Source organism: Budorcas taxicolor, chromosome 19, assembly GCF_023091745.1.
Source record: "Budorcas taxicolor isolate Tak-1 chromosome 19, Takin1.1, whole genome shotgun sequence".
Taxonomy (NCBI): domain Eukaryota; kingdom Metazoa; phylum Chordata; class Mammalia; order Artiodactyla; family Bovidae; genus Budorcas; species Budorcas taxicolor.
In genome coordinates this window covers 51,590,395-51,609,971 of record NC_068928.1, presented here as the reverse complement: position 1 = coordinate 51,609,971, position 19,577 = coordinate 51,590,395, and the positions used below count along the sequence as shown (strand labels likewise).

Genomic DNA, 19,577 nt, shown 5'->3' with positions numbered 1-19,577 from the left:
TTCCATCGTGTGGCACTGCGCCATGGCCTCTAGCTGAGACTGGCCTCACCTCTGCCATGCAGCAGCTGGTCTTATCTGGACTCCTGTTCTGCCATAAATGCACATGGCTGGGTCGGATGCTGGCAAGGGATTTGCCCCTGGTGCCAGTGTGTCTTAAGGACAAGCTCCAAGGAGCCACCGTGAACATTTATAATGGAAGCCTTCAAATCGACAAGGCTTCCCCCAGCCTCTCTCCTCTGCAGCCTCTTCGAGGTTTCATCTCCAGCCACATCAGAGTGTATAGCTTTGGGCCAGTCAGATTGGTAGGAAGGGGTACCTCTTGGGTTCTATTGCTACTTCCTTGATTGGTAGGGAAAGTAAGTGTCTTCTCAAAGGTTAAGAGCTCACTTATAATTCCTTTTCTTTGAACTGCCCGTTTTCTTTGGGGAATTCTCTTTTTTAAAAGTTACTCTTACTGATTTTCAGTCACTGGGGCTGTTTGTATTGGAGATGACCAGACACCCAGCTCCCTGCTTCCTCAGCAGGATGTGTGCACTGGGCCTCACACACTCATTTCCAGACTGAGGGAGTCAGATCTCTGCACAGCTCTGCATGTTTCTCAGGTCCCGGCGGCCCTGCTTTGTCCTCAGGCTGGTGCCTTCATGGAGGCAAACTAGTTGATTCCAAGCATAGGGTCTGTTTGTCTGACCAGAAGGAAGGAGTTGATGGGTCAGAAACCCCAGTAACCAGCCCTGGACCCCTGCTGTACTTCTGCCAATCCCTGGAACTGGAGAAATGCCAGGTTCTGATTGGATCAGTCTAATGGGGGCCCCACCCCCTGCAGTGGAGGCTGGTGGAAGAGAGAGGAGGTCAGCATGCCCATAGTTTATCAAAGGACAGTGGCCCCGGGCTGTCGTGTGTTACAAATATCCTCCCAGTTTTCTTTAGTTCTTTGGTCTTAAGTTTCATTTGTAGATGAACCTTAGATGTTTGTAGATGTTTAATATATTTGTTCCGTTCAGTTAAGTCGCTCAGTCATGTCCAACTCTTTGCGACCCCATGGACTGCAGCACACCAGGCTTCCCTGTTCATCACCAACTCCAAAGCTTGCTCAGGCTCATGTGCATCGAGTCAGTGATGCCATTCAACCATCTTATCCTCTGTTATCCCCTTCTCCTCCTGTCTTCAATCTTTCCCAGCATCAGGGTCTTTTCAAATGAGTCAGTTAGCCTCAGGTAGCCAAAGTACTGGAGTTTCAGCTTCAGCATCAGTGCTTCCAATGAATATTCAGGACTGACTTCCTTCAGGGTTGACTGGTTTGATCTCCTTGCAGTCCAAGGGACTCTCAAGAGTCTTCTCTAACACCACAGTTTAAAAGTATCAGTTCTTCAGAATTCAGCCTTCTTTATAGTCCAACTCTGACATCCATACATAACTACTAGAAAAACCATAGCTTTGACTAGGCGGACCTCTATTGGCAAAGTAATGTCTCTGCTTCTTAATATGCTGTCTCAGTTGGTCGTAGCTTTTCTTCCAAGGAGCAAGTGTCTTTTAATTTCATGGCTGCACTCACCATCTGCAGTGATTTTGGAGCCCCCCAAAATAAAGTCTTTCACTGTTTCCACTGTTTCCCCATCTATTTGCCATGAAGTGATGGGACCGGATGCCATGATTTTAGTTTTCTGAATGTTGAGTTTTAAGCTAACTTTTTCACTCTCCCGTTTCACTTTCTCAAGAGGCTCTTTAGTTCTTCTTCACTTTCTGCCATAAGGGTGGTGTCACCTGCATATCTAAGGTCATTGATATTTCTCCCAGCAATCTTGTTTCCAGCTTGTGCTTCATCCAGCCTGGCATTTCGCATGATATACACTCTTGCCCACCCGACAGCAGAAATTGTACCAGGCTTGACTCACTGTAGCCAAGACAGCACCTTGAGTGGGGAGAGGACTAATCTTGAACAGCATTCATGGGAGGAGTCCAAGTTTTCCCTTGGGACATTCATTTGTTTTTCTGAGATGTGACCCATGTGCATCCGCCTTTGTAGGTTCTCAGAGCAACCTCAAGGAGACATCGGCCCCAGAGGGAGAAATGGAGTGTGGACAGGAGCTGAGGGAGGAAAGCAGCTCCTCCTTGTCCCTGGGCTCAGGTGATTGGCAAGAAGACCCAGATGAGCCCCATTCGAATGCCTCATGGCAAACCAAGCGAGTAAGTGTCTGGCCCCTGGGGAACTGGGTCTGGGAGGTGTGGTTCTACCCATCTCCTAGCTTTGCAAGGACGCTGTTTCCTGCTGTGGTTTCATCAGTGGCTGAGCAAGTGTCCCCACAGTGTCCTCTCCAGGACAGCTTCACTTCACTGCTGCCCAGCCTGTTGGCCCCTGCATGCTGGGCTGCGGCAGAGCTGCCCCTTCTGTGCCTGATTCATGCAGGGTCTCTGCATCCCCCTCCCTTTTTCTCCCACCATACCCAGCATGTCGTGTCTCCCAGATCCTGTGGCGGGGCTGCATCTGGGTGTCTGAGCTTCTGCCATGTGGGTGTCTGTCTTTGCTCTGGACATTTTGCATGGACTAGACAAGTTCCTAAGGTGCCTCCAGACTCTGGGGAAATGGAGGTGCTCTGGAAATGCCACCATTCCTCGATGGGGAAGCTGAGCCGTCTTGTCTCTCTATAAGTGTCAGACCCCAAGAGAGTGTCTCCTGAGTGAGTGACCAGGCAGGAGCCCAGGTGAGGCTTGCAGAGAGTTGCCTGACAGATTCAGGACAGATTCATCCTTCTGGATGAGCGAGAGCTCCCCACACCAAAGTCCAGCCTGTCCAGACCTAAGCAGCTCGGTCTGTTCCCAGGTTTCTTGGAGGACTGAGGGGGATGTTGTCTGTGCCTGGTTGGGGCTGGTTTCCTATGTGGTCCTTTGTTTTGTTCCTTGTGGTTGGCTGGTGAGAGAGGTGCTGCAGCTGGCAGTATTGTGGCCCCTTGTGAGTGTGTGTGCATGCCTATGTGAGTATGTGCACACGTTCGAGTGTATGTGTGCACATAGTATGTATGTGGTATATGCATGTGTGAGTGTGTGTGGTAGTTGTGATGTGTGTGAGTGTTTCATTCTCCTTGGACACTAATCCTGTCCAGAGCAGGATGGCCAGCTTTGGGCCTGGGCCACGTGGGACACTGAAATTGTAAACTTTTCTTTTGTAGTTCCTTTTTCAAATTTATTTTTTATTTATTAAAATTTTTTTACTGGAGTATAATTGCTTTGCCAAGTTGTATTAGTTTCTGTTGTACAATGAAAGGAATCACCTATATGTTTACAAATATCCCCTCCTACCCACCCCCATCCCACCCATCTAGGTCCTCATAGAGCACCAAGCTGAGCACCCTGTTCTCTACTGCAGGTTCCCACTAGCTCTCTGTGTTACACATGGGTAGTGTATTTATTGTCAAATCGAGTCTCCCAATCCATCCCACCCTCCCCTTCCCTTTACCTGTGTCCATATGTCCATTCTTTACATGTGTGTCTGTATACCTGCCCTGGAACTAGGTTCATCTGTACCATTTTCCTAGATTCTACATAACATGCAGTAATATAACAATATTTATTCTTCTCTTTCTGACTTACTTTACTCAGTATAACAGACTGTAGGTCCATTCACACCTGTATAAATGACCCAGTTTTGTTCCATTTTATGTCTGAGTAATATTCCATTGTATATCTATACCACATCTTCCTTATCCATTCATCTGTCAGTGGACACTTAGGTTGTTTCCATATCCTAGCTATTGTAAATACTTTTAAAGTGAGTATCAAGGAATACACACCATTAGGAAGTATGTGTTTGACACTGTGATTGAAAACAGTATTGAGCCCAGCAGGATTAGAGCTTTTTTAAACCTTGATTGAGTAAGTTTAAGGTTCTCTTGGAAGAAAAATTGGGCAAGAATAACCAAGAAAATTGTTGAAAAGAAATGCCTAAAGTGGGACTTGCTGTATTAGATGAACAAAAACATGTTTCAAAGCCAGTCATTGAAACAATGAATCTTGGGAGGAGTCAATGTACCAGAAATACAACCCAGAAACAGACCCTAATGTGTATAATGACAGTTGGAAAAAATATACGTAAATATTTATCTGACCCACGAATGGGAAAGATTTTCTAGTAATTAAAGCAAAGGGGAAAAATACAAAAAAAAAGTGGTATATTTGGCTATAGAAAAAATCTTAAAAGAATTAAAAACTTTGTATGGTGAGCACAGATGAAGAATAAACAGTTTAGGAAAATACGCATTTACATATTTGTATGTACATAAAAAGGCTTCCCAGGTAGCTCAGCAGTAAAGAATCCACCTGCAGTGCAGGAGCTGCAGGAGACAGAGGCTCAATCCCTGGGTTGGAAAGATTCCCTGAAGGAGCGCATGGCAACCCACTCCGGTTTTCTTGCCTAGAGAATCCCATGGACAGAGGAGCCTGGTGGGCTACACTCCATAGCATCACAAAGAGTTGGATACGACTGAAATGACATGACTTAGCACACACACGTACATGAAAAGATTTGTATTTACATAGAAATACTTTAAAATTAAGAGTGAGTTGCCTCAATATGTCAAAAACTCTTAGAAATCAAGTAGAAAACAATAACCTACCCAATAGAAAGATGACTAGCAATCGATATAGTCCACAATAGAGAAGATAGAAATGGCCATTAAACATATATGTCTCACCTCTGAAACCAAACACTCAAAATTAAAAGAGCTGCAAGGCTTTATATTAAACCTATTAAATTAGAAAATGGGTTAAAAGTCAGCATTTGCAACAGTGGGGCAGGTTTTTCGCTACAGGTGAGAGTAATGTGGTGGGACCCCCAAGTAAAGCAGGTACCCTTTGACCTGTTCTGCTTCTCTGCTGTCATCATAAGAAGATAACCGTAGGCTACCGGGGTCCAGCCCCAGCAGGATCCAGGGGTTCCCTCAGGAGAGACGGAGTCGGCGAGAGAGAGAGAGAGAGAGAGAGAGAGAGAGAGAGAGAGAGAGAGAGAGAGAGAGAGAGAGAGAGAGATGGGGAGACCAGGCTTAGGTGGAACAGGTCTGTAACTTTATTTTTCAAAAGAGCTTTTATACCTTGGGTTGTACATAGAGGGGAATGGAAGATGCAGAGTCATGCAGGGTCAGCAGTTCTGACCCTTATCGAAACCAGGCTTTCTTTCTGCATACCTTTCCATATACAAAAGTCTTATGTGATTTACATCATCTTCTGGCCTGGAGGCCTGCTAACATTTTATGACCCTTTCTTCTGATAAAGATTAGTCAACCAGAAAACTTATTTTCTCTAAAAGTGTTTTTTCTAAAGTCTGGCACCACTCTCATAAAGTACTAAATAAAGTTACATTCCTATAGGGCAAAGGTGCAGTGGGTTATAACAAAGAAAGAATTGATTAACTCAAAGGTCTAAAGTTGCTAACACCAAGGCTACTACTTATTTTTCCTACATACCAACTATATTAACTAATATACTCCCCAGGTATACAATGGGTAAGGGATATGGAAACTTGGCAGCAAGCATTGGCTCAACAATGAAATCCTTTACCAGTACTATTCTAATTTTTTACTCCTAGAAGGGCTCTTTGCCTATTAGGACTTTAGAATGTTTAAGTTCCCCTGCCTTTCATGGTTGGGAAGTTTTGAACAATCATGGGCGTTAGTTGTAAAAGTATGGATAAACCTGCCATGCAAGTTAGGATGCTAACAGAGGGGTTTGTATTGAAATATTCCTTTCATGCCCAGGAGACTTATCAACTAGAGCCCTAAGTTGATTTTCTCCAGAGAAAGGTGGTCGGGGATAGCCTCCTGTTAATGCCAGAAGAGTTGGTGAAAGGCATAATATAGTAAGCAGTAGACAGACAGATTTTGGTTTTGGGGTAGATGCTCGAGCAGATCCAGGGAGTCCCTCGAGTCCTGATCCGCCTTGCCTGTCAGGTCTCTCCTCATGTCATGGGTGGGATCTCCCGTGCTGGCTCCCGGCATCAGGCATGTGAGCGTTCAGTAGAGGATTTTATCACAGCCTTAGTGTATGCGTGTGTGTGTGTTTTTAATATTTATTTACTTTTGGCTGCATTGGGTCTTTGTTGCTGTGCACGGGCTTTCTCTAGTTGCAGAGAGTCAGGGCTAGTCTCCAGTTGCGGAGCACAGGCTTCTTGTTGCAGTGGCTTCTCTTGTTGCAGAGCATGTGCTCTAGGGCTTAAGTAGTTGCACCACATGGGCTCAGTAGTTGTGACTCATAGGCTCAGCTGTCCTGTGGCATGTCGGATCCTCCTGGACTAGGGATCGAACCAGTGTCCCCTGTATTGCAAGGCAGGTTTTTAACCACTGGACCACCAGGGAAGTCCCAGCCTTAGTGTTTTATGGCCAAATGTTGGAGTCCACCTGAATATGCGGTGTGGCATAGCAACAAAATTTAAAAATATTTTATATCTACCGTGAGGAAGAGGGGCACAGGATGGAGCCAGGGAGTCAGGTTGAAGGTGCTGACTGATCCTGTGGTTCCTTCCAGTGTCACCTTGGTCCTGTCCTTGATTTTCTGCTGGGAGCTGGCCTGGGTACCTGGCGCTGACTGGGATGGGCTTTGCACCTGGGCTGCCAGTGTGCTCTGACCCATCTCATTCACTGGGCCTTTCCAAGTGCCCCTCAGAGAACTCCCCTTCCCTTTCCACACTGACTGCCTGCCCCCCTCAACAGTCAGAGGCTCTCGACCTTTCCAGTCTTCCCTCCACCTGGGTGCAGTGCTGGCCATGAGGCTCCCATGTGGGAGGCCCAGGTATCCCCCCTGACCTGTGCCCAAGGGCCTAATGGACCTCTCTGCTCACCTGCAACAGCTGCAGTGCAGGAGCCAGGCCTTGGCTTTGAGCCCAACTCCCCGGTTCCCTGTCCTGCCCTGTTCCCCTTGGTGGCCTGGGGCCCAGTGGTGAGTCCCACTGGTCCTCACTGCTTCCTTCAATGGAGGAACGGATGGCATAGGGCTGGCTCTGTGCTCCCTGGGGTGTGCCATCCAGAGAGATTGGTCACTACCCTGCATGCCCCCATCCCCAAAAGCCGCCTTGAGGCCTGGCCTCAGATGCTGGGCTACCTGCTCCTCCAGGAATGTCCTCCCAGCTGCATCTGTGTGGAAGTACCAGCCTGGGCATTGGGATGGAGCTTAGAGAACCAGGCTCCAGGCCTGCTTGTATGGAAGGTCGGATGTGCCAAGGCTTTCAGACATCAGCTCTAACATGGGGCAGCTTGCTTGCATGGATTTGCTCTGCCTGCCATCTGCAGAACCCTTTCTTTTTTCCCCTACACCAGGGACCCTGTGTCTGCTGAGCCTGGACGCCAAGGGGCCTGGGGAGCTGGTTCGATCCTCACTTGAGAGTCTCCCCACTTGGGTTTGAGTTAGAAGTCCATTAGACCCTGATGGAGCAGTGCCTGTGGTCACCCTGCTCTGTCTGAAGGGGATCATGTTTCAACAGGGAGTTGTGTCCGAGGGTTTTGTAGATGCGGCAGATGGCACATCCACATCTGATGAGCTGGAACCTGCTAGTTACTCTGCCTGCAAAAGAAGAAAAGAAGATGCAACCCTGTTTGAGGTCACTGACACGTGCTGTCCAGACTCTGAGCAGGTAGTTTGCGTTAACAGTGGCCCACGATCCTCCCTGCCAAGGCTTGCATGGAGCTGAGCCCCACACCCTCTCTGATGCTGAAGGTGGCTGTTGGGAGGCTTTTTCCACTCCTACCCAGGCTGGTCGACACAGTAGCCATGCCTGTGGGTTTTAGCTCTCGTGACTCTGAGGATGTTCTGCTAATGTTGGATTTCAGCTTTATTGCATGTGCTTCCCGTGCTGTGTGTGCCCCATGTGCTTCTCTGTCTGTGGGATTTTCCCAGCAAGAACACTGAAGTGGGTTGCCATTTCCTCTTCCAGGGAATCTTCCCAACCCAGAGATTGAACCCGTATCTCCTACATTGCAGGCAGATTCTTTACCACCGAGCCACCAGGGAAGCCCCTGTGGCCCCCTATCCCTACTTTTCCATCCATCTTTTAATTTCTTGTGTAGCTATCTCCTTTGGCACATGGGAAACTTACCCTGAAAGCTCCACAGGCCATATAAGATTCTCTTCATGGAGAAGAGCAGGGGGCCTGGGTCTCCCTTGGGGGCTGGGACCAGACTGGTGGGGGTCCAGGCTGAACCTCTACTAGGGTTTGGAGAATGCACCCAGCCCCTGCCGTCGCCAGCACCTGAGATTATGGGCTCGTGTTCTGAACCCTGGTTGTGCCGTGGAAGCCTGCTGAACTTAGTCCTGACTTCTTTCATTGTCTGTAGCATTTGTGAGTCTTGAGGGTTTTTACTAATAATATCAAAAGTGAAACTAGCTAATATATGTAATGGAAGTAATTTTGCTTGTGAGGAAAAGCAGTGAGGCTTCAGACACTGAAGAGTGATGTGTTTAACTATCTTCCTTTCACAGAATGGTGACTTTTTTCCTGAGTAAGATGGCCATTGAGTCACTTAACAAAGATTTATTGAGCAGCTGCTGCATGTAGGGGCACTGGGGGCCCGGTGGAAGGCTGTAAATGAGGTGTGGTCTTGCCTCTGGGCTTCGATCTACTGGTTAGTTTAGAGCAGAAGCACTTTGGGAATTCCCTGGTGGTCTAGTGGTTAGGACTTGGTGTTTTCAATCTGTGACTGGGGAACTAAGATCTCATCAGCCATGTGGTGCAAGAAAAAACAGAAACCCAAAAGCACCTTGTAAATACAGTGCACAGCAGTGCATGAGCACTGATAGAAAATATGGAGCGGATGTGGAGAGCCCCTTTATGATCTAAAAACAGGAAAAGCAAGTTGCAAATAGATTTTCCCAAAAGGAAGGTTTAATACTGTAAAGATGTCAGTTCTTTACTCAGATGTATACATCCAGTTGGTCAGTTAATGTGCAAAAGTAATATTGCTTCCAGCGGCTTTGTTTTGTTTTTGGAAATTGATAAAAGACACTAAAAGTCCATCTGGAGTATAAATTGGTGAGAGTTCCTATAAGGAATGTAGAAAAGTACAATAAATGGGAGATTTGACATCAACATGTGTTGTAAGCTATAAGCACAGCAATATAAAGCAACAGAACATCCTAATGGAGTAACAGAGACCCGTTGGGGAAAGTTGACATAGAACACCTAGATGCAGGTGTGAGTATATATGACAGTTGAGCAGGTGATGAAGGTGGTATCATGTATCAGAGAGCAACATTGCTTTAAGTAAGGGGCGTTTGAACCGTGGCTCACCATTTGGAAAAAATGATTCTTTTCTCCTTGTTGTTGGTTAGTCACTAAGTCCCGTCCAATTCATTTGTGACCCCATGGACTATAGCCTGCCAGGCTCCTCTGTCCATGGGATTTCCCAGGCAAGAATACGGGAGTGGAGTTACTATTTTCTTTTCCAGGGGATCTTCCCGACCCAAGGATCGGACTCACATCTCCTGTATTGGCAGGTGGATTCTTTACCACTCAGCCATCAGGGAAGCCCTTCTTGACTCATAGTAAACACTAAGATATATACCAGACTGGTTGACTAATGTAAAAGACACCCTGAAAGTTCTAGAAAATATAGGTGACTATTTATAAAAGTATGTAGATATTCCAGAGCCTCACCAAAACAACCCCTTAAATGCAGATAGGGATTCATAAAATATTCCAGATTCTGGGTTAGAGGAGACCATTCAGCAATGATATGGAGAAGCAGATGGTTAGAAACAATTTGCAACATATGATGACATAGGGTTCACAACTGGAATACCTAACTAATTCTTTCAAAGAAATAAGACATCCATGTACCAACAGGACAGTGGGTGAAAGATGTAAAAGGCAATTCCCATGAGAAAGGGATAAACGGGCAGCAAATGTGGGAGAGTTCCCCTCGAGGGGTGGCAAGAGCAGAGCACATGATCAGCGTCCAGAGACTGCCCTGTTGCTGCTTGGTTAGGTGGTTTTGGTTTTATTTACTTATTTTATTACAATTTTTAAAATTGAAGTGTAGTTGATTTACAATACTTCAGGTGTATAGTAAAGTGATACTATATACCTATACATGTGTTAAATATAGATATGTTACATATGTATTCTTTTTCAGAATCTTTTCCGTTATAGCTTATTACACAATATTGAATATAATTCCCTGGGTTATTCAGTAAATTCTTGTTGATGATCTGCTTTATGTATAGTAGTATATATCTGATAATCCCAAACTTCTAATTTATCCCTCCCCCCTTTCACCTTTGATAACCATGTTTGTTTTTATGTCTGTGGGTTTATTTCTGTTTTGTAAATAAGTTCATTTCTATTATGTTTTTAGGTTCCCAGGTTTGGTTCCATTAAAAAGAGGGTTTGGCTGGTGGCTGCCGGCCTCAGGTGTGTGGTGATGTCTACCAGTCTGCTGTTGGGGGCCGGGATGTGGTTGGTGTCCACATGTTGGGCTATTATCATCCTGTCATCCCTTCCCATAATCGTTGTCTTCCAGGAACTGGGTCATGTCCCTCCAGGGGTCCATCTTTCATTTACTGCCATCTTTACACAGCCACACCTCCCAGACCCTCTTGGTTCTGCAGGGTCACCTCCCTCGCTATGGCATGTACTTCCTTAATTTTTTCCCTGCTGACAGCACCCCTTCTTCTAGAAGGCAGGCATGATCCAGGTTCCGTGGGGAGGACAGCTGGCACCTGTTGATGGGATCCAAAGCCTCCACTACCTTCTGTAGTGATCAGAGGGTTGGGCAGGTGTCACAGAGGGGTCCTCCTGGACTGTGCCACGGTGTGGAGGTCTGGAGCCCTGAGGATATTGTGGCCCGAGTGTATCTACTAGAGCCTAACATCTTATGCCACCAAAGTTGTTAGAACATTGATTGCCTTGACTTATTTGGGGCTTCTGTATAAAGGAAACAGCCTACTTTGAGGTTTAACCATTAGAAATCTTTTGCTTGCAAACAGTTGAAACCCCAGTTTAGGTTAATTAATACAATAAAGGGAATTTGTCACTCATGTAACTGAGAAGACCTTGGGTAGACCTAACTGCAAGCAAGGTTTAATCTGGGCATCTACCTGCAGACAAGGTTTAATCCAGGCACATTGATATTCCTGAAGTCCAGGTATCTCTCTCTGTTTTTGCACCACCTTCCTCATGTCAGTTAGCTCCTTGGCCTCTCCATAGTCTCCAATACCTTGGACCCTTCCACAGGTTACCCACCTCCCACTGCGTTGTTCAGAGGGATAAGAGAATGCCTCTTTGGGGGGCTTCCAGAGAAGAAAGAGGAAGCATCTCTTTCCCTGGGGAAGCTGTCCTCAAATCTCAGTGGCTCTGATTGGGACACGTACCCATTCCTAACAAGCCAGGGTGCTGTGCTGACCCTGCAGCTGGAGTAGAGTTAATCCTGCTGGGACCACTCGACTGAGAACGGGAGGTTCAAGGGATCATTTCCTGGAGTTGGGGAGTGGGAGCAGGGCACCAGGCAGCTGGCAGGACAAGGGGTGGTCTGAGCATCTCTCCAAGACTCCAGGAGTCTCTTGAACCTCCCATTCTCAGCAAATCCAGGAATCTCGTGGTGCCCTTAGTAGAGATTCTTGCCACATCTTTTTCCTGATGGCCCCCCTCTTTCTCCTCGGCAGTCCCTACTGTGGAGTCTTTGTTCCCTTTTGCAAGTGTATAGTGTGTAATTGAGAGGCTGGCACTGGTCCTAATGATGACACCACTAGTTGGAATTTGTCAGGCTGGGGGTCAACGTGATACTTCTAGTTCTCATCCCAGATTTTTTTCTCTGTTGCTTCTGCAAAGCCCGCCTTATGTTTGTGGACGGACCCCCCCCCGCCATCCCTCTTCCCCCATCAAAGTACTGTCCACGTGTGTCATCCAAGTTCTACAAAAGAGGAAACTGAAGCTGAGGAAGGTTACTTGGGTCCAAAGATGTCAGGAAGGATGGCTGCAGAGAAGGAGCTTGGGCAGTGCCTGTTTGTTAGAAGGAAGTGCTTGATCAGATGCCAGTGGAAAGGTGACACTGTCCTTCCTGAATTGGCACAGTACTTTCTATTGAAACCACGCTTTTTCTCCGATGGGACTTAAACCCAACCCAAACTCGGATTGGGACTTGTATCCACTGGCTGGGACTTGAACCTGTGATCCCTGACTTAGGAGAGGACTTGAACCCACTCTCTCTTTTTTTAATCAGCTGCCCTGGGTCTTTGTTGCTGTGAGGGCTTTCTCTAGTTGTGGCGAGCAGTGGCTGCTCTGTTGAGGTGCGTGGGCTTCTCATCGTGGTGGCTTCGCTGTTGTGGAGCACAGGCTCTAGGTGTGCAGCCTTCGCTGTTGTGGAGCACAGGTTCTAGGTGTGCGGGCTTCAGTAGTTGTGGCACACAGGCTTAGTTTCCACTCGGCATTGGGAATCTTCCTGGACCAGGGATCAAACCTGCATCTTCTGCATCGGCAGGTGGATTCTTTACCACTGGACCACGAGAGAGGTCCAAACCCACTGTCTTTTCATTAAAACCCCTCACCTTGTGTCAGGACCTACTGAAGCTCAGGTTCTTTTGTCTCATCACTGAAATTATTCACGGTGAGGCAAAGTGATAGACAAAGAATGAATTTATTAGCCTAGGACACTTATGACAGATACAAGCAGGCAGGCAAGGGAACGTCACCCCAAGAACAAAGAGAGCTTCATTTTTATAATCAAAGCAAAAGTGGAGAGGGGAGAAGACCACCTTCTTCCTCATTTTTGAGTGGATATCAAGGATTATATTAGTTCTTCCTTTGACTCTATATGGTCTAACTGGGACTATCATGGCTTTCTTTAAATCATATGTATGTTAGCAAAAGGGTGGTAACATATACTAAAATATGGCAATTCATCTCAGGTTTTGTAATAGCAGCCTCCCCAGCCCAAACCGGAACCCAAAGTGTGTTGGGCTCTTCCCTCCTCTCTCCCTGGTGCCCTGAAGGCAGGAACTGCTCTATCACACCTTTCTAGGCAGCCACGCTTAGCCCACTAGCCCACCAGAAGGGACCCTGTACCTGCCACCCATGCGTGCATGCTAAGTCACCTCAGTCATGTCTGACTCTTTGTGACGCTATGGACTATAGCCAACCAGGCTCCTCTGTCCAAGGGATTCTCCAAGCAAGAATACTGGAGTGAGTTGCCATGCCCTCCTCCAAGGGATCTTCCAGACCCAGGGATGGAACCCGTATCTCTCATGTCTCTTGCATTGGCAGGCAGCTTCTTTACCACCAGTGCCACCTGGGAAGCCATCTACTGTGAAAGTGGACAGGTGGAAGCTCTGCTCTGGGGACACCAGCTCCCAGGTCATCTCATTGTCATGCACTGAAGCGAGCAGTGGGCTGAGCCCATGGCACCTGCCACCTTAGACTGCCATCCCATCGACCGCAGTCTCTGCCGCTTGGGCATCTCACTCCACTGAGAGCTGGAGGACACTGTGAGGGCCACCAAGTACTTCTTCAGACCTGGCTGCTTTCTGGTGTTGCACCTTTCTACTCAAGGTGGAGTAGTGGTGAGGCAGGCAGGAGCTATAGCAGCCCCACTCAGTCATTGGTTGGTGCCTCAGTGCTTTCCCCCTCCCCCAAAATGAGTAACTGTCGATCAGGGAGCAGTTAGTGGTCCTGCTCAGCCACTGTTCAATGTCAAAGTGGGCCCCTCCCCGAAACAAGTGACTGTTAGTGAGGAGTTGTCAACCAGTGACCGTGGCGCTAGTGGTAAAGAACCTGCCTATCTGTGCAGGAGACAGAAGAGACATGGGTTCAGTCCCTGGGTTGGGAAGATCCCCTGGGGGAGGGCATGGCAAGCCGCTCCAGTATTCTTGCCTGGAGAATCCCATGGACAGAGGAGCCTGGCGGGCTACAGTCCACAGGGTTGCAAAGAGTGGGACGACTGAAGCAACTTAGCACGTGTCAAACCAGCGACCCTTAGTGGTCCTGCTCAGCCATTGGTCAGTGCCTAAGTGGGCTCCTCCCCCGCCGCCCTTCTTGTGTATAAAAGGAGCCTGAATTTGAACTGTGGTAAGATAGTTTTTTGAGACCCTAGCCTGCCATCTTCTCAGTCTGCTAACTTTCCCATTAAAATCATTATTCCTTGTTCTAACAACTCAGCTCCCGATTTACTGACCTGTCAGTGCAGCCAGGAGAATGAGCTTGGGCTCGGTTAAGTTTCAGTATAATGTCCTCTTTCACTTAGTTTCTGTCCCCCTTCACCTATGTTCCTATCTTGGCTACAAAATGCTTCTCTTCAAGGACTGTTAACTCCCTGACTTCATGTAAGAAGATTCAGATCCCATATCTACTGTCTTGTGTTTTAATTGTCAGAACTTGTGGCCTGAGTGTGCCTGATGCTTGGATGCTTGGTCTTCCTTCAAGATAGTGTAGATTGTTGCTAGGTTACTGGATTCTTTTCTTGAGTAGTCATTATCCTACAACAGTTTCCCAAACTCCCATAAAATTCCTTTTACATTCTTAATCCCCTAGAGTGACTCCTAAACTAACTATCCTACTCTGTCCCAGTCACTGTCAGTGCAGAATGAGGCAGAGGACCCCTGGGAGTTTGGGCAGAGCTGCAGGCCCACTTAGCCTCCAACCCTCCAGTCTTTGTCAAAACCTTCACAGACTTTCTGTCCAACTGGTCAGTGTTCTTACCTGTCACCCTCATTTCCTGCTATACGTGCCTTTTCAGGGTCCACAGCACGCACCCCACCCCTCCGTGTGCTCCTGACCCAGTATTCAGGCGAGTGAACAAGGCCGCCTTGCCCTCCCGAAACTGAGATCTCTCTGCTCTCTGAGGACGCTCATTATAAAATATAAAATCAGACATGTATTCTGACTAACCCACCTTCCCTCCAAGAAGTAGCAAACTGTTACTTTTTTCTCACTAATTCTCTCTAGCCAGAAATAGGAGTAGCCTTTATGTATGCATTTAGAGCTGGTATACAGCCTTTGAACTGAGGTATAATTGGTATTGAATGAAATGCACAGGCCTTCAGGGTAGAACCCCCTGGATTTGTTCTGCTGTGTGTACAGCTTTGTGACCCCTACCCGATCCAGTGACAGAACAGTCAGTCCCCAGAAAGTTCTCTAGCATCCCTTCCAAGTCAATAAACTCTGCACTTAACAAATGTTTTAATTAAGTATTACACCCACCCTACAGAGTATTTATAACACAGATGCAGGATTATCTTAGTGGATACTCATCCCCTACCATCCATTGTCAACAAAGACATCATCAGAAGTATTGGGGTCTCCTCCCAACCACCCCCATCCACTGCCCACACCCAGAGGTTGTGACCCAGGTCTGGATTCCTAATCAGTAGTGTTTAGTTTTAGTGTACATATTCCTGACTAATGAGTTCAGAGTGACAGACCATAGTAATGAGGAATACATAAATATATAACATGTATATATAGACTTGATTTTTGTCAAGGAAAAGTTTAGCCTTGTGCCTTGCCTATAGACCTGTGAGGGGCCAGACACTCATGTGGCCCCATTGATGTGTATTGAGAGAACTAAGTTGCCTGTGTGAAATCTGAATCTTATTCTAAGGGTTTTGAAGCACCTTATAAAAAGCACAATCGAATAGGGATTAAAAAAAAAAAGGAGAAAGTGAGATAAAGAGCAGAAAGGCAAATTGCAAATCAGTTGTCAAAACTCTTTTTTTTTCTTTTGAACTTTTTATTTTATATTGTGGTAAAGCCAGTTAACAATGTTGTGATAATTTCAGGTGAATAGTGAAGGGACTCAGCCATCCATATACATGTGTCCATTCTCCCCCAAACTCCTCTCCCATCCAGGCTGCCACATAACATTGAGCAGAGTTCCATGTGCTATACAATAGGTCCTTATTGGCTGTCCATTTTAAACATAGCAGTGCGTACATGACCATACCAAACTACTCTCCCTTCACCCTGGCAATCATAAGTTCATTTTCTAAGTCTCTTCCTATTTTGTAAGTAAGTTCCTTTGTATCATTTCTTTTTAGATTCAATGTATAAGGGATGCCACACGATATTTCTCCTTCTCTGTCTAACTTACTTCATTCAGGACGACGCCCTCTAGATCCATCCATGTTGCTGCAAATGGCGTTATTGCATTCTTTTTAATGGCTGAGTAATATTCCATTCTATGTATGTAACACAGCTTTTTTTATCCATTCCTCTGTTAACAGACGTTAGGTTGCTTCCATGTCTTCTCTATTGTAAACAGTACCACAATCAACACTGGGGTGCATTTTTCCATTCGGATCATGTTTTTCTCCAGATTTATGCCCAGGAGTGGGATTGCAGGATCATATGGTAGCTCTGTTTTTAGTTTAAGGAACCTCCATGCTGTTCTCCATAGTGGCTGTACCAATTTATATTCCTGCTGACAGTGTAGGAGGGTTCCCTTTCTCCACCCATCTTCAGAGTTTATTGTTTGTGGATTTTTTTTTTTTTATGACAGCCATTCTGGCTGGTGTGAGGTGATACCTCATTGTAGTCTGGATTTTCATTTCACTAATAGTTTGATAGAAAACCCTTTGTTTTGGGGTCTGATCACAGACCTGACAGGTGGGTGTGTCCCAGGGCAGAGGGAACATGCTGGTGCTGCAGGGAGACACGGGACTTTCTGAGGAATTTATACAATGAGATAGAAGCATTTGGGCACCTACCGGGGCTCAGGGATGCTTCCAGACACTGTGGGTGCAGCAGTGAAGAAAACAGAGACTTCCTCCCTGGAGGGAAGAGAAAATAAAAGGCGTTTAGTTGACGGTTTCTGAGGAACAAAATAAAGCAAGTGCAGGGCTGCGTAGGTTTGCTTTCTACTGGGAGTGTCCAGGTGGTCTGTCGAGGGATGTGGGGCCGAGGACAGTGAAAAGTGAAGGAGGTGTCTGGCGAAAGAGTGAACCAGAAGCCCGCGGCGCCCTGACTGTGGGCCTAGCGATGACACGGGAGGTCAGCGTTCCTCACAGCTCCCAGGAGGAGGGGCCATGCCTGAAGGGCTGCAGGGGAGCTAGAAGGAGCAAGGGGAGAAAGTGGCCCCGAGCCTGCCTTGTGGGGCAGGGCAGGCATGTTTGAGGAGGTTCAGAATTGAGTGTGAATGCTCTTGGTGGATTCTGGGCTGTAGGGTGGTCTAGATGTCCTGTACTTGGCCCTGTGGTGATTTGGAGCTGGAAATGTTGGCTTGGAGGGAGAGTTTGATAAAGGAGGTGGGCTGTGGGTAGAGGAAGGAGCTCCATGTTGGTTGATTGGCAAATGAAAAATGTGCTTGTGGGGAGTCACCCCCTCTCTCTGGGTATTAGTAACCCTGGGAGGGGCAGTCTCTCCAGGATGAGCAAGGTCCCCCCAAATGCCAAAACATCCTAAAGTACAGAAAGTAAAAAACAGGATTGATGCTGGAGGCCAGGGCAGAACTAGGGTAGGATGAGGTTGACAGACTGTGAAGGCCAGTCATGTGAGGTCTTCTGGCCAAGCATAAGCTTTGATTCTGGGTGGGCCAGTCAACCTAGAAGGTAGCCTGTGGCTTTGGCCACGTTCAGATGCACAGGTCCCAGTAATCTTTGCCAACTGATGAAACTGCCTTCTTGGCTGTCAGTGACTTTCAGACTCAACCTGCACCTCTTCGCTGGAAGCCTCCAAGTCCTACTAACAAGCTAAAACCATCTGTTTTTAGTCTTTCTCTCCCAGTAAACCATCAGTTTTATGGGGGAAGAACTCATCTTACTTTCTTGTTCCTTGTGCTTAGGACAGAGTTCCAGGTTCCTTTTGGTAAATCAGCATAGGCGACTTAATTTAAGCCAGCCATGCCTTCAAAAAGGAGGAGAATCCGCAAAGGGCCTGGGGCTGTGGGGTCTGCATACAGCTTCCTGCTGGTCTGATCTGTGGTTCCCAGTGAGGCTGCCCTTCAGGACCACCAGGAAAGCTAATGGAGATGCTGGTGCCTGGAGTGGGGAGCTGCTTGCTGGTAGTGCTTACAGAGCAAGCCTGGACTGGCATGGAAATGCAGAACCTGAGGTTCCCCAGATGTGCTGAGTCACCACCAGTATGTTGGCAAGACCTTCAGAGATCCATATGCCCTGGAAGTTAGGGATGTGGCCGCCTTGAATGACCTTCCTTCTTTCCTCCATAGTGTTAGCTGGTGTCGATGTCAGACTGGGAAATTGCCATTCAGGGCAACCTGTGCTTTGTGCTGCTTGTTTCAAGCAGATGGGCTGGAAGTTTGGTCAGGTTTCTTGGAGAAAATCTGGAAGCTGATCCAGAACAAGATGTCCCACCCCATGTGCAGATAAACCCCAAGGTCTTCCATCTCCCTCTCCCGAGGACTGAGCCCAGGCAAGGGGCAAGATGCCAAGCCCTAGGCCCACACTGGGCTTCAGTGGCAGGGAGGGTCATACGTTACTGGCACTTAACGAGCTAATCAATATTGTGCTGCAGACCAAGATTGCCATGCATGCAGGGCGTTCAGCCCTTCGGGGTCCTCGCAAGGGCCTGTCACAACTGCTTCTACAAGCTTGTCTCTGATTCCGAAGCTGAGGATTCTTGCCTTTGAGTGAGGATCTGCAGGCAGAAGGATAATGTGCCAGTGCAAGTGCAGGAAGGAACAGCTTTAGGCTTCTGCTCATTTTTGCATGTCTATTTTGTCTGTAATACACACCATATAAGAGTGTGACATGTCGGGCCTGTGATACTTTCTAACATTTGAAAGCCGTCTTTACAGGGCCCTCCTTGTTGGAAGGTATTCCACATGAGGGTCTCAGCTTGGACTGGGCAAACAAAGTGTGTGACCATCACTGCTCCCCACTTGTCCCTCAACTCTGTTCACCACCCCCATTCACTTTGTGCCCAGTTTCATTCTTTCCAAGAGATAGGAATGGCAGATTTAGTAGTTGTAAGGTGATTGGGATGCGCTATGATTGACATACTTCAGAAATGGAAAGGAAATTGGAGGAAACCTTTGGTGAGAGTATAGAAAACCTGAGAAACATAATGAGTGTCTCTTTTTCTGTTTAGCGGCGTAGAAGGAGTAAAAGGAAGAAAAGGAATTGGAAGGATGCTTCCACATCTGCAGAGTTGGATTCCTTGTCCTCATCCTCATTGGAGCCCTGTAGTCTGAGTTCGCTTGCAGACTCTGGGCTCCAGGACACAGCTCCATGCCAAAGCCCAACTCAGCAGGATAGTCCCACTCACCAGCCAGGCGAGCCTCCAAGTGTGGGCAAAATACCACTGGAGGCTATGGGGCACCCTCTGCAAGGCGAGGCTGCAGGAGAGGCAGAAGCAGCCATGGGCACTGAGTCTCTGAGCAGCCCGGCACCTCAGGACCAGACTCTGGGAGGAGCCCTCCTGGGCGAAGATCTCCCCACTTCTGCCAGTGAAGTCTCTCCTAAGGAGAAGGATACTGCCCAGGAGCTCCTGTTGCCTGAGCCAAAGGTGGACACCTCCAAGCCCAGGAAAGAGCTGCAGATCACTGGGCAGCTGGCCAGGGCTCCTGCTTCTGGGGTGAGTTAGGTCTGGGGTGAGTTAGGCGAGTGATGACCAGGGTAGGCCTGCCATGTCTCAACACCTTGCTGTGCAGTGCGGT

General features: G+C 47.4%; 1 protein-coding gene across 1 annotated transcript in view; it reads left to right on the top strand.

Moving 5' to 3' along the window:
* Nucleotides 1-19,577, top strand: part of LOC128065403 (E3 ubiquitin-protein ligase RNF213-like) — a 118,221-nt gene that overhangs the window by 7,354 nt on the left and 91,290 nt on the right. Inside the window, exons 2-4 of the mRNA XM_052658592.1 lie at nucleotides 2,024-2,184; nucleotides 7,463-7,612; nucleotides 19,010-19,495. Coding sequence (XP_052514552.1) covers nucleotides 2,024-2,184; nucleotides 7,463-7,612; nucleotides 19,010-19,495 — 797 coding nt within the window. The remainder of the gene's footprint in view (nucleotides 1-2,023; nucleotides 2,185-7,462; nucleotides 7,613-19,009; nucleotides 19,496-19,577) is intronic.